The sequence below is a fragment of the Corvus cornix genome, chromosome 5 (genome assembly GCF_000738735.6).
Source record: "Corvus cornix cornix isolate S_Up_H32 chromosome 5, ASM73873v5, whole genome shotgun sequence".
Taxonomy (NCBI): domain Eukaryota; kingdom Metazoa; phylum Chordata; class Aves; order Passeriformes; family Corvidae; genus Corvus; species Corvus cornix.
Genome location: NC_046335.1, coordinates 23,325,363 through 23,338,960, shown reverse-complemented (window position 1 = coordinate 23,338,960; position 13,598 = coordinate 23,325,363). Strand labels below are relative to the sequence as shown.

At 45.4% G+C, this 13,598-nt stretch overlaps 2 protein-coding genes across 6 annotated transcripts in view; one reads left to right on the top strand and one right to left on the bottom strand.

Annotated features, from left to right (window-relative positions):
• Positions 1-7,769, bottom strand: part of AREL1 (apoptosis resistant E3 ubiquitin protein ligase 1) — a 23,306-nt gene extending 15,537 nt beyond the window's left edge. Inside the window, exons 1-4 of one of the 5 annotated variants that reach the window (XM_039552087.1) lie at positions 7,685-7,769; positions 2,539-2,800; positions 1,329-1,388; positions 438-664 (exon numbers count right to left, since the gene is read on the bottom strand). In XM_039552087.1, the coding sequence (XP_039408021.1) occupies positions 438-664; positions 1,329-1,388; positions 2,539-2,629 (378 nt within the window). In that variant the 5' untranslated portion in view covers positions 2,630-2,800; positions 7,685-7,769. Of the gene's footprint in view, positions 1-437; positions 665-1,328; positions 1,389-2,294; positions 2,343-2,538; positions 2,801-4,167; positions 7,352-7,684 lie in introns of those variants that run through there. The other 4 variants (XM_039552088.1, XM_010392872.4, XM_010392924.4 and 1 more) reach the window with 4 other exon arrangements.
• On the top strand, positions 7,757-13,598 carry FCF1 (FCF1 rRNA-processing protein). Its single transcript, XM_039552091.1, has 8 exons — positions 7,757-7,846; positions 7,931-7,998; positions 8,157-8,228; positions 8,484-8,632; positions 9,047-9,119; positions 10,244-10,331; positions 10,787-10,881; positions 12,978-13,598. The coding sequence occupies exons 1-8, from the start codon at positions 7,844-7,846 to the stop codon at positions 13,024-13,026; spliced, it is 597 nt and encodes a 198-aa protein (XP_039408025.1). The 5' UTR covers positions 7,757-7,843; the 3' UTR covers positions 13,027-13,598.

The window sequence follows — 13,598 nt, the reverse complement described above, 5'->3', positions numbered from 1 at the left end:
ACAGTCCATTTTACAGTAATGGGGAGCGGTCATGAAGCTTTACAGCTCTTGGGTTGGTAAAATGTCCATTCCCACACCCTCAACTTCAGCTGCACAACCAAAAGATAGCACCAAAAAAGCAAAAGGTTTGTTGAAGGCAAGGCTCAGCCTACCCACTTCCCAGTAAAGGAAGAAGTAGTCAAGACAAGCCTGATCTCCTCTGGCTCTTCAGAGGATTCTGAAGACAGGAGATTAGATTTTAAGAAGTGCAAACCTCAAATATGCCCTTTCAGAGTTTTGCAACACATTAACAGAGCAGAAGGCATACACAGATAGCTTTCCTACTCCTCAGTTACATCTGGCTTAGCCCCAACAAAAAAATATTTGAAGAGCCCATCCCTAACTCAGACCTCTGTTCCTGCCCACAAAGCTGCATGGAAACAAAAATATTGCCTTACATGCACTCGGAAGGCCATGCTATGGCCCACCTCATAGGGGTCCTTCCAATCCCAGGAGATTTTGCAGGACCGGGGATCCAGATAGTTGCCTCGCACGTAGTCATAAATAGTTCGCTCCCCTCGGCGTTCCCGGTCCTCATGCTGAAGGAAGCTGACTATACGTGCGGCAAGCTCAAAGAGGAACTTAATGGTGAAGAAGAAAGCTACAACAGATACTGTGATCCCACCTGCAGCAAGGAGAGAACAAAGGGTGGTTGCAGCAGCCAAGGTGGCTGAGTCAGGCTCTAAAATCCCCTCTGTATCAGCCCAAGATGTCTTTTCATTAATGATATTCTACTCAAATGCAAATTAGGTATTTAAGGCAGATGCTATTGCGTGAACATTTATGGTTTGTGTTATGATACAAGTAAGGTTAGAAAATACCAAATCTCTTAAAACTCTGCAGATGACTTCAAACAAAGGAAATAGTTAAAGGTGGTAGAGAGTCTCAGGTAAGGCTTGCAGACATCCCAACAAAGACATGGAATTCCCTTCAAGTTGCAAGTTAGAACTACAGAGATTCCTGTAAGGGAAACAGTCAGATAACCACACAGCTCCTGCACATCACATTAAGGCTGGATTAAGAAGCATCACAGAGGCAACAACCCTCCACTAGTTCTTGAAAGAAAAAGTAAGGGGATGGATCAGGAATTTGGTCAATGAAAGGACTTTAGGAACAAGAAGAATGGTCGAGAGGCAAGTCTGCCAGGTGGAGGGCACAGTGTGGGGTGACAGTAACTTCATGTTTGTTAGGTAAACTCTAAACTAAAATTAAAGCAAAGTCTTTCAAGAAACCCTTCTAAAGCCTATGGAGAGGTCAACAAATACAGTGGCAGCCTTTCCTTCACTTACCAATAATGTAAAACATCAGGTCCCTTCGGTGAGACAGACAGCCGAGGATCACAGCTGCATCTAGAACACAGAATAGGCCAAGTCCAGTCCAGTGACTCTTCCTCACATACACTGGCCTAAATTTAATCTATGATTCCTCAGAAAAAATGCCTATTGATCATTTGTCTTCTTCTCCAAGGACATTCCTAAAGCATTATTCCATAAGATTGAAATATGTGAACAGCACAACATGCTACAATTAACAGTTCTCCCTTTGTCACAGATTCCCATTCAGATTCAGGGATCGATAAGAAGGACAACATATCATCCCTCTGAAAACAGTGAGAGCAGGCTCTGGGTACTGCAGGAAGGAGATACTTTTTGCAACTTCAACAACAGCGGCCAAAGCCACTCATCCAAACTGTCACACCTACTTGCAAGTCACAAAGTTAACTTCTACTCTGATACGAAAGCACATTACAGAGCCACCACCAAAATGGACAGAAGTTGACCCTTAACCAACAACCTTAGAAGAAAAAGCTATGGAATAAAAGTTGCAGACAAGACCATCCCCATTTGTTCAGAACAAACAAAACCCTTCTAGGGCAGATTCAATCTATTTTTGCCCTGTAAGTCTACTACAGAACATACGAATGCAACTGGAAAAGAGTCCATTTGCATTTTCCAACTCAATTCTGTGGAGTGGAGCATCTCTGCTGAAACTCTTACTGATCAACACAAAAGCTAAAACCTTCTGTCTGTACACCATTAAGTTTAGAGCAATTTTTAGAGACACCAGTCTAGACTCAAGTTTTCACTGAGGGGACTGCTAAACAAACATGTAGTAAAAATACCACACCCAGAAAAACAACATGCTGTTTGGTTGATAAGACATAGCTGACAGATGGAACAAGAGCAGCAGCAAGGAACACATGTGACAATTCGACAAAGGATTTGGCATACAGTAATGCATACAATATAGCTCACCATGTCACCATTCAGTTAGTGAGAAGCTACATTGTGCATCCAAGCTGCCTTTTTTTTTTAAAACAAACACAAAAGGGGAGTTATTCATCAGTCATCTCGACAGCAGCAGTAACGGACATCAGCATGCAGAAAGCTTAAACAAGGTATTTCCCCCCAACAATAGCCATGACTTTCCAGCCCAGCAAATCCCCTTTGCTGGCCTCAGCACATAGTCCACCCCTCCAACCAAAGAGCAATCACATACCTTTACACAAGTGCCCATGTTCTAAAAGCCAAAAAGAAGGTACCCATTCTTCAGCATCCTTCCACTTTGTGCCCCAATCTGGGACAAACATCAGCAAGAAGAGGCCATATAGAAGATCATCACAGAAAGAGTAATTCTTGGAACTTGCATCACAGAATCACTGCTGAAAGACAAGGACTTGAGCACAGCAGTTTCTTCCTCTTTGTGGGAAAAGGGTTGTCCTGCAGTGCTGTTTCCTTTAGCCTGCAGTTAGCTAGCTTTCCTGGAAAAGTAAAAAAAAGGAGAGAAAAACGTTAGATCTCTCCATTATGGATAAATCTAGCAAGCAGAAACACATGAGAGATGCAAGATTCAAGAGCATCACTAGACATCAAGTCCATGAGAGATGCTATAAAAGTATCACTGTTGATGAGGTGCAAGGCTTCATCATATCCTCAACCTCTATCTGTCACAATCTCATTTTGTTATACAACCCCCTGAAACTAGCACGTTCAAGATGGAACAAAACACATCCTTGCCTCCATAGGTTTCACAGAGCAGCTAAGAACCTGCATGCTGTTTGTAAAGGAGTATTAAGGATGGAAGCAGGAACTGATAGCCTAGGAGGAATACAGAGAGATTGTTTCAGCAGCCAGGGATCAGGTTAGAAAAGCTAAAGCCCTGACAGAACTAAACCTTGCCAGGGATATCAAGGGTGCCATGAAAACTTTCTATAGGTACATTGGTGATAAAGAAAGACTAAGAAAAACATGCACCCTCTCCAGAAGGAAACAGGAGACCTGGTTACCCGGGACAAAGAGAAGGCTGAGGTACTCAACAACTTTTTCCCCCTCAGTCTTCACCAGTGAGTGCTCCAGCCACACCAACCAAGTCACAGAAGACAAAGGCAGGGACTGAGAGAATGAACACTATACTAGAAGATCAGGGGGATTTGTTACAAGGGCTTGTAGTAAGAGGACAAAAAGAAGGACTTCAAACTGAAAGAGGGTAGGTTTAGATTAGATATAAGGAAGAAATAAGAGTAGTGAGGAACCAGATCAGGTTGCCCAGAGAAGTTGTGGTTGCCCCATCCTTGGAAGTGTTCACAACCAAGTCGCATGGGGCTTTGAACAACCTGTTCTAGTGGAAGGCATCCCTGCCCATGTCAGGGGAGTTGGAATTAGATGGCATTTAAGGTCCCTTCCAAGCCAAACCATTCTATGATCAGGTAGCCCTTCAAGTCCTCATACCCAACAAAATGCTATATTCTGTTCTCAAACTGATTTTGCCCAGATTTAAAGGGCTATTTATAGTCAAGCCTCAAAAAAAAAAAGAAAAAAGTTTTTCACAATTCTTGGACCACAAAAAAAACTAGATTTTGGGTTTGGTACTGTTGTTTTAGGTATTCAGGAAACTGAGATCTTCATAAGGGATTTCAGTTTCAGCAGCACTATCCACTAAATTACAGTTTACTGTCAGGATTGAGATAAAAAAAATTAAAATTTAACAGCAAGGATTGACACAGCCCACAAAAACCAGGACACATGCCAGAAGAAACACTACAGAAGAGCCTACATAATCGGTATCTACTCATTCAGAGCACAGATTACATAAAAGGAGTGAGAATGAAAAGAACAGAGTCAGGCTCACCAAGGCAGCTGTCTGTTAAGATAGTCACCTCTTCTGGGGATGTGATGTGCTCCTCCCACCTGCCAAGCTGCCAGTTCAGCTGTCACTTGGTCCTTAGTCCTTCCTCCTCTGCCTTCCTCTTCAGATGGCTCTTATTTCCCTCCATGACAATAATCATACAGATCTGGCTGCCTTTACACACTTCTATTAACCTTTCTAATGCACATGAAAATCAACCGGTAAGCCTGTGCGGAGCTTTTTGGCTGCGCTGCAGAAAACAGCCAGTCTCACTGTCTTTTCCTCACCCACATCTCAAGGAAAGTCCCACCCACTCATCTATTTTCCTCCTTCCTCTACTTTTTCTCACTGCAACAGTGTTGCAGTCCCCAGGGCATAAGTTCTCATTCTCCTCCTAGGTAAAGCATCAGGTTTCTAAACTCACAAATCTCTGTGTGTTAAGGACCACAGACCTGGCAACTTCCTTGGTATTTTAGTTGTTTCACAGTACATATCCAAGATGTGTTACAAATGACTGGTTGAAACTCTGCTCCAGCTTGGCCTGGCTGTGGAAGGTGTGTGGTTACTCCCCACACAGCTGGGGAATTTCACAGGAACTTATCAATATTTAGGAATCCACAAGGTCTCCCTCCAGCATCTTCCAGAACCTCTTCATGTCACAAAAGACCCACAAAGATGTCTCTGTGGGTTCATCTACTCAAGCTATTTCTGCTTCACTCCACAACTCCTTCCCTTCTGTGAGGTACACCACAGGCCACACAGCCTCTCTCTCAAGCATAAAAAGAAAGATCCATCATTTAAACTACAGGGCTTTTAAAGTAAATTGGGACCTGAATCTCTTGATCTGGTTTGCACAATTTCTGAACTCGATGGACAAAGGGAATCAGTTATCTCAGGTATATTAGTTAATCAGCACAGCAACTTGACATTTTATTATCCCTACATGATGTGGTAAACAAGACACCAACTCAGGTGGTCACCAGAGATGAAGTGGCTGTTACACAGTCAACTTCCTTCTAGCTTACTCACTGCCACCAGCTTTAAGGGTGCTCTTGCAGCTGGAATACATTGAAGCGAAGAACCTAGCTGCAAGTAGGTGGTATCAAAGATACATTGCCACTCGACAAAATGAAGGTGTGAATTAAAACCGTATCTGTGCTAAGAACTCCTGGGTAACAATCTGGGAAACAAATTCTGAAAAGCAGCAATATAAGGGGCCATCATAGCTAGGCTGGAAAAAAAAGTGCTGAATTATCCAACAGGCCTTAGTAATCTTGATCCAAGGACAGAGCAAGCGATGGTCTCCTGCCACCTGCAGGGAAAATGGGGATTTGGGAAGCTTCACCTTGGTTTGACTCAAGGAGACGTACTGGCATAATCAGGATAGACAGCATGGAATCATAGTGCCATTGCTTCTCTCAAGTCAGCAAGGAAAGCAAGTTGTGATGGGAATACATTTAGTTTGTCTTACTGCTGCTGTTGAAGCCAGAGGAACACAGTGCAGAGCTCCAGAAGGAAGCAAAGTGTAACCACACACATACAAAAGGAACTGTAACACAGTAACACACGTTCATCTGGCTACAGCCACAAACCCAGCTAGGGGCATGCCATACAGAACGGATGTACTGAGCTCCTAGGAAATCTGCTGTGCCTCTTAATTTTATTTGCACTGATAAATTGCCATTCTTCTCTTAACAACAAACCTTTAATTTTGTTTTAAAGCCTTTTTGCAGGTTAATACTACCTCATCCAATCAAAATAAGAGAACCATTTACATCTCTATGCAGAATCTCTCTCTATCCATGGGCACAAATGTCTACCACCAATGGCACGTCTGTCTCATGCCATGTACAGATGACTATTCTCTAGGGAAAGAGACAGTATTATCTCACACTAAGTAAAGCATGCACAAACCAACAAACAGGAATGCCCATGAGACCCTAACTTTAAAATACATTCACAGAAAACTGAAAAGTCAGCGCAAAAAGCACTAAGCAGGATCCAATATCGGCTGTCAAGGACAAAAGCTGCATCAATGGTCAGTGTCTACAGAAAACAGTCATTCTCTTACTAGGGATGGAATTTGTCATATGCATTTACATACAAGCCCTATAAAACAGTGGCAACAAGAAAACAAACAACAAAAAAAGAGACTTCTGTCAACTGCTTAAGTCTAAGGACTTTTCACTGCAGATGAACCACCACCAGCACTGTCAGCTCCTCCTGTCCTCAAACACAGCAAGCCAGCCAGATGGCAACTTTCAGGCCAGTCTCATCTTAACACCAGCTCTGCTTCCTGAGCCAGGACAAAATTCAGCACCATGCCCAGCTGCACATCAGTGGGGAAAGTAGATCACCCCTTTCTTCCTCAATTATTTCGCTTCCCAAACCACAGAGGGAAACTTAAGCAGCATCATGTGAGCTCCACCAACTGCATTTCCTCAACCAACAGTTAAGCTAGGTATGATCACTCAGGCGGAAAGCTCAGCTGTGGTTTTCCTAATAAACACAGTTTTTCTTTCAGTCTAATTCTCTTCCTCATTGACAGAGCATCAGTCACAGTTCTACAGAGGTCACCACTTCAGGAAAAAACTCCTTAGTGGTTCTTCATTGGCTGCTTTTTCTGACCAGCACACCAGATAAAACCGGTTGTATTTGGAAGATAACAACAGCTACAAGATCTCACTAATCCCGGAAGCTTCCGTGAGAAGGGCCTCGCTCTCTCCCTTCCCTGCACAGGGCACGAGAAACCAAGTGCCCCGGACCAGTCCAAGAACTTGGAGAACACTTCCTTTCATGTGCAGAAAAGACATTTTGGGTCAGACGACACCATTATGGCTGCAAAAAGTACAGCTAAAAAATTATGCTCATTCGCTTTCTGGTCACAAATACAGGTAAGATTCAACGATAATGACAACCCACTGCTTTTCATTAGGAAGCTCATGAGCTAGAGCGTGGCAAAACCAGCACTACATTAACTCTTAAAGAAACCAAAACAGTCCAGCAAGCTCAAGTGAGTGGGCTGAAGACCTCCGTAACATCCCAGCTCGGCTAAACAGAGAAGAAGAGGGGGAAGGAGGGCGATTGGTGTGCTGCGGTTCCCCTTCCAGTCCGCACCAGCAGTGGGCTCGGCGGGGCCACCAATCCCCACGGCCTTTCCACAGGCGCCTGCTCGCTCCCACCTACCCCCATGCCCCGACACCCCTGCAGCGCCGCACAGACGGAGAGGCCAAGCCGAACTGAAAAGCCGGAGGCCGCCGCCGGATGCAAGCCGGCCCTTCCCACTCGCCGGGAGCCCCGGCCCCGCCCGGCCCCGCCGCGGCCTTCCCGGAGCGATCCCCGTCGCGGCTGTATCAGGCCCACCGCGGGTGCTCCGGGCCGGCAGCGGAGCCGTCATCCAGGGGGACGCCCGTCACGGCGGGGCGGCCGTGCTGCGGCTGCAGCTCCCTCGCCCTGGGAGCCCGTTCCCCACGCCGGAGCCCGAGGCGGCGGGGAGGGAAACGCCGGTACCCGCCGTTACCGTGGTCTCCGACGGCGGCCGCAAGCCCGCAGCCGCTGCCCCGCGCTGCCGCTGCTCGCGCTGGGCAGCCGGAGGTGACGCGCACCCGGGCGGGGCCAGTGACGCAGCAGGGACACCGGCAGTGGCGGCGGCGGCACCGACGGGATCAGCAGGATCAGCATGGTGAGCCGGGAGCGGGCCGGGGGCGGCTGGCTGGCACCGGGTCTCTCCTGAGCTTATCGCGGCCGTGTGTCCGTGTCCTTGCAGGGGAAGCAGAAGAAGGCGCGGAAGTACGCGGTCATGAAGCGCATGATCAGCCTCCGGGATGAGCGCCTGTGAGTGTGGCGGCGGCTGGGCCCGGTCCCCCGCGGGGCCCTGGAGCGGCCTCGTGTCCCGCTCGGGAGAGGCGGGAGGAGATCCCGGCCCAGGTCTCTCCGCCGCTGGCAGCCCTTCCTTGTCGCTGTACCCAAGTAGTGCCTGTCTTTCTTTGCAGTAAAGAGAAGGATCGCGCAAAAGCCCCCGTGAAGAAGAAGGAGGACCCGAGTGCCATCAAAGAGCGGGAGGTGTAAGTGCTGCCGACGCACTGGGGAGGGAGAGAAGAAAGGCGGGAGGGCCGGCCACGTTGCAGGCTGGAACTGGTGGTGTTTCTGACTGTCAGAGTAAGAAGTGGTGCCCCAAACCAAAGGATTGTGCTTGGGAAGCAGCAGGAGGCCTGATGGGTCTTTCTGCTCATTATCCCTCTTTTATTCTATGCAAGTTGTAGGATTGGACGTGATGTTAAATGCAATTAACTGATTTGAATTCTTTGTCTTTCTGGCAGCCCCCAGCATCCCTCTTGCTTGTTCTTCCAGTATAATACACAGCTGGGCCCCCCTTACCACATCCTGGTTGACACTAACTTCATCAACTTCTCCATCAAGGCCAAACTGGACCTAGTGCAGTCGATGATGGACTGTCTCTATGCCAAGTGTGAGTGTCTGCCCCACTCACAGCTTCTTCTGACCACAGAGTGCCACAGTGTGCTCATAATGTGCTTTGTCAGCCTTGTGCCACTGGCTGAGAATAACAGAAATCTTGCAAAAAGAGTATGTGCTATAATCATGGAGCTATGGTAACCCTGACAATGTCTCTGGTTTCAGTCAAGTAATAGTTTTAAAATGCTGATCTCAGCAAAAGTAGAGTACTAGTAGCTTAAAAAATCTAAAATTACCATGGCATGGTTAAACTCAGTAGCTCTACATTTCATCACCTCGCAACATTATCAGTTGTCACTGTAAGTAATATCTTATAGTGTTCCATGATGTTTCCATGGCACGTGGCCAGTATGTAGGGGTCTGGGAATAAATACTGCTTTGTTTCAATACTGGCTTTTTTTGCATTTAGGTATTCCATGTATCACAGATTGCGTAATGGGCGAAATCGAGAAGTTAGGACAGAAGTACCGTGTGGCATTAAGGTAGGTGCAGAGTGTTCTTCTCTGTTTCTAGAACTTAACGCTTTAATAATGACAAACACTCCGGCTTTTCAGTTCGGCTTGGCCTCTCCGTCTGTGCGGCGCTGCAGGGGTGTCGGGGCATGGGGGGTAGGTGGGAGCGAGCAGGCGCCTGTGGGAAAGGCCGTGGGGATTGGTGGCCCCGCCGAGCCCACTGCTGGTGCGGACTGGAAGGGGAACCGCAGCACACCAATCGCCCTCCTTCCCCCTCTTCTTCTCTGTTTAGCCGAGCTGGGATGTTACGGAGGTCTTCAGCCCACTGTGACTGGTGCTCCTGCACCAGTGGTTAGGTTGTTGCAGGGTCCTGAACTTGGTTTCATTTCTCTGGCTCTATGAGATCAGTACAATGGCTCAAGTTTTAGAAATTAAATGCTAGGTATGCGTACACTATATTAATCTGTAAATCTTTTAACCTCTTACGACTTTTAAAGTAATGCTTTTTCCTGTTTCTAAAAAAAAAAAAAATTTTAATTATAGTATTTCTGGAAATGAATAAAGAAGTGACCCAAGTCTTACAGAACCTTTCACTCATACTTGGTGTTATTCCTGTATGAGTAGGTGCCAAGTACTGATAATCTAGAGACAGGTTATTGTGTGATATGTACAAAACTAGTCCAGTGTAGTTTGTGCTCTCCACTCAGATGTATTGTTCTTTACTTTTTATTTTGGCCTGCTGTGTTGTAAAGTGTATGAGTGCATACCCTAAACAGCTTTGATGTTGCCCTTTAGGGAGGAGGTGAAGTGTCCCTTTATTCATGGTACAAATGATCAGATGCCAGAAGTTCTAGTTTTTCCCACAGATAACTTGTTTCAGATTATTTTGTTTGACAATGGCCTAACATTGTACAGATTTTGAATCCAACAAACCAGTACTAAGAAATACTTAAGCTATAATAACTAGACAAATGGCATTCTTTTTTTGTAGGTCATTTCAGTTGACCTTTGTCTACCATTTACTCCATCCCTTCAGCCCTTGTTCTGAGAACAATGTTCTGTGTATCACAGGAAGGGCTGTTCTTTTTCCTCCATACTGTGTTACTGTACTCTCTGGTCTGATTGCTGTGATGCTGCTGTTTATGTCCCCACAGAATTGCCAAGGACCCTCGGTTTGAACGCTTGCCATGTATGCACAAAGGAACCTACGCTGATGACTGCTTGGTGCAGAGGGTCACTCAGGTATTTTGCTTTCTGACATTTTCTATACTGTGCTAACATACTAAAAACTCCTGAACGCTCCTAATTGCTGACTGACTTAAATTTCCCACAAAGTAACTATAAAATCTCACCAAGGGGCACTTTCAGTCCTTAGCATGACATTATTTGGTGCAAGGTATTATCTTGCCTGAGCATTCCTGTTGTATAGGACAGCATCAAGAAGCACTTAGGATGGGCAAACTGTCAGCTTGAAAGGCTGGACAGACTTTCAGAGATTTCTTGGGTCCATTTTGATGGGCAGAAGGATGTTTAATTAGTCTGCTGTAGAATTCTGTACAAGTCCTGGTAATGCCTTGCTAAGGACTCTTAGCCTTCTTGTGCTCAGTGAGCTCACTGAATAGGAACGTTTGGTCAGCCATGACTCCTTTCTGTGGGTTCTGTGGGTGTTGAATCTGACTTGCCTTCTTCTTTTGCAGCACAAATGTTACATTGTGGCCACAGTGGATAAAGAGCTCAAGCGGAGAATACGAAAAATCCCTGGAGTGCCTATAATGTATATTTCCAGGCACAGGTAAGGGCCCCCTGACAAGAAGGAACCCTGCCCAGTGCAATCCTTGTCTGACAGAGACTCTGTCACCATGTACTTCTCTCCCTCATTGTCTGTAGTGCAGGCTGCAGTAAAGGGCCTGGTGTGTACACAGAAGTTGAAGTACATCTACTGCTGGGAAGAGACTGGTCACAGACCCTCTTTTATTGCAGTCCACATGTTCACTTGTCTTTACCTGGAGAAGTAGTTTCCTTAAGGCCAGTGTTTCCATAGATCAGTTTTACTTAGCAGCAGCAGCAGGACTACCAGGCAAATGCATTCTACAGGTTCTTGAGGAAAAACCATTCTTGTTCCATATTCTATTTGGTAGCTTTGTGTACCCTCAGCTAAGAGATTGAATTTACTTCTTAGCTAAAAACCAAACCAGCTCAGAAGGATACTAGTGTTGGAAATGAGGAGCTTGACTGCTATAAATATGTAAAGTTTTAACTGATCTATACTTAGAATGTGGCTCAAAAGATTTTTCTTTCAAAACACCTTTTCCCCTTATTCACTGTGGCCATGAATTTCTGGAATAGGCTACCAAGGGTGGTGATGGAGTCACCACCCCTGGGGGTGTTCAGGAAATTACTGTACATGGCACTTAGTGCCATGGTCTAATTCACAAGGTGGTATTCAGTCAAAGGCTGGACTCACTGATCTCCAATCTAAATGATTCTGTGAATTATATGTTGAATGTCTAAAGTTTCACTCTCTGAGGTGACCTGCTCTTAAATCCTAAGTCAGATCTTACAAAACTACAGGTTTTTTTCCTTCTCTGGAGGTGGTGAGTTTTTGAGATGCCTGATTGCTGAGCTTAAGGTGAGGAATAACAGCAACCTTATGAAGACTTTTTACTATCAGAAGTAATATTTTTCTTCCTGGGGATCTGAGCTGCAGATAGAAATGCAACAAAGCTTCTTGCTATTCAGTCTGCCTGTAAACCTGTTGCTGCATGGGTGTCACGAGTGCTTTAGTCCACTTGAAGAATCACCTTGCAGAAAGGTACACTAGCAAAAGCAGCTTTTAATATAAGTTTGTAGCAGTGCAACTTAACAGAATTCAATGGCAAGGTTCATTCTGTTACTACATGGATGAAACATACAAAGGAAAATCAACTTAGAATCACTTTAGAATGATTTGCACGGAGACCAGGAGTGCAAAGGGTTCTCCTATTGAGTCACCAGGCTCAGTGAGGATCTCCTTGCCTTCCAAACTCCTGGTGGAGTCCAGGTGCAGCTGCATGCAATCTTAGTCCCAGACTTGGTCAACAGTCTCTGTCTTAATTAGATTTTAGAAGCACTTAATCATTGACTGATTTAACATTTATAAAGTGATTCAGTAGGGTTTTCTACAATTACAACAGTGGCTTAATTATAGCTTCAAGAAGCAATATTCATACTATACTCAGTAAAAAGTATTTCAGTCAATTCACATGCATGCACACTGACACAAAGACATATATATGAAAATGTATGAAGGTACCAGTTAAAAATTCTCCTCAGGTTCAGTGAAATAACACAGAATTTCTCAACGGGCAAGGCTTGAGCAACGGTCCTTGAAGTATCTCAGCCTTGAGACCAAGAGGCATTCTGCTCAGAGAGAGGTGCTTGTGCAGCGCATGGCAGTCCAGGAGAGCTCTAAGAGCCTCACTTAAGACCACTACTTATAGGGTCACAAGATGACTGCTTTTAGTCATGCATAAATTTTACATCTTGGCCATAATCTGGCCTGGTAACTACTAGAGTTTCCAAGGCTCTGGTAACAATGGTACCATTCCACTCAGGCCATGACTTACATAGGATTGTCAGGGGATGACTGACAATCTCATTCTTCATCATAGCCAGGCAACAGGAGTTCTCAGTACAGTCAGTGCTGTTCTCACCTTAGTCATGCAAGATTTCCTGGTATGGTCAAGGGATGCTTCACCACCCAACTCCTTACACAAAGGCCAAGGCCTAGCAGGAATCCCTGAGATGGTAGCGTGGCCCTGAGGAGGAGAAGGGGGTAAATGCACCACTGCAGTGGGGAGGGGAGCAATGTGGAGTATGTTGTCTTCATAAGTTTTCCTTCTTTCTCAGATACAATATTGAGAGGATGCCAGATGATTACGGAGCTCCTCGATTCTAATCTGTCCAGTCAAGCCATCAATGCCAGGACTACGAGCCAGGATAAGGATCCTTCTGATTCCAACCCTCCTGCTTTCTTCTTTTGTTGGAACTCTGCTAATGGGACTGTGGATAATGCTAAACTGACTTCTTAAACTTGATTTTCTAAGAAAAAGCTATTTTGAATAGTCTGTTTTTATTCATCCTTCCTCTGCCTTGGTCTGATTACCTACAGCTGGGAGAACCATATGGGAAACAGAGGATGGCAGTACCAAGAATGTGCCTAGCTCTGCATCAGGACCATTGGAAAAAGTGATTTCAGCATTCTGAATTAAATCCTGATGATGCAACTCTGGCTGAGAATGAAACCACAAGAGATTTTAAAAGTTTCTTACTGCTGCACCTGGAGTGGGACAGGTATTCCTCTGGAAAGTTCCCTCACACCTGTTTAGTCAAATCAGAATCTGCATACAGGAGAAAAGACATCAGATCTGCACAAGTTGGTGGCTTTCTCTGGAACAGCAGTCTAGATTTTAATTCAGAATTGCTGGGCTCTTATTCCACTGCAGAGTGAATGAAGTTTGGTTAAGTGTC

Bases quoted from the DNA above. Each gene is read 5' to 3' on its own strand.
- FCF1 (XM_039552091.1), top strand. The intron at 7,999-8,156 runs GTGAGTGTGGCG...CTTTCTTTGCAG, and splicing joins AGCCTCCGGGATGAGCGCCT to TAAAGAGAAGGATCGCGCAA. The intron at 9,120-10,243 runs GTAGGTGCAGAG...ATGTCCCCACAG, and splicing joins AAGTACCGTGTGGCATTAAG to AATTGCCAAGGACCCTCGGT.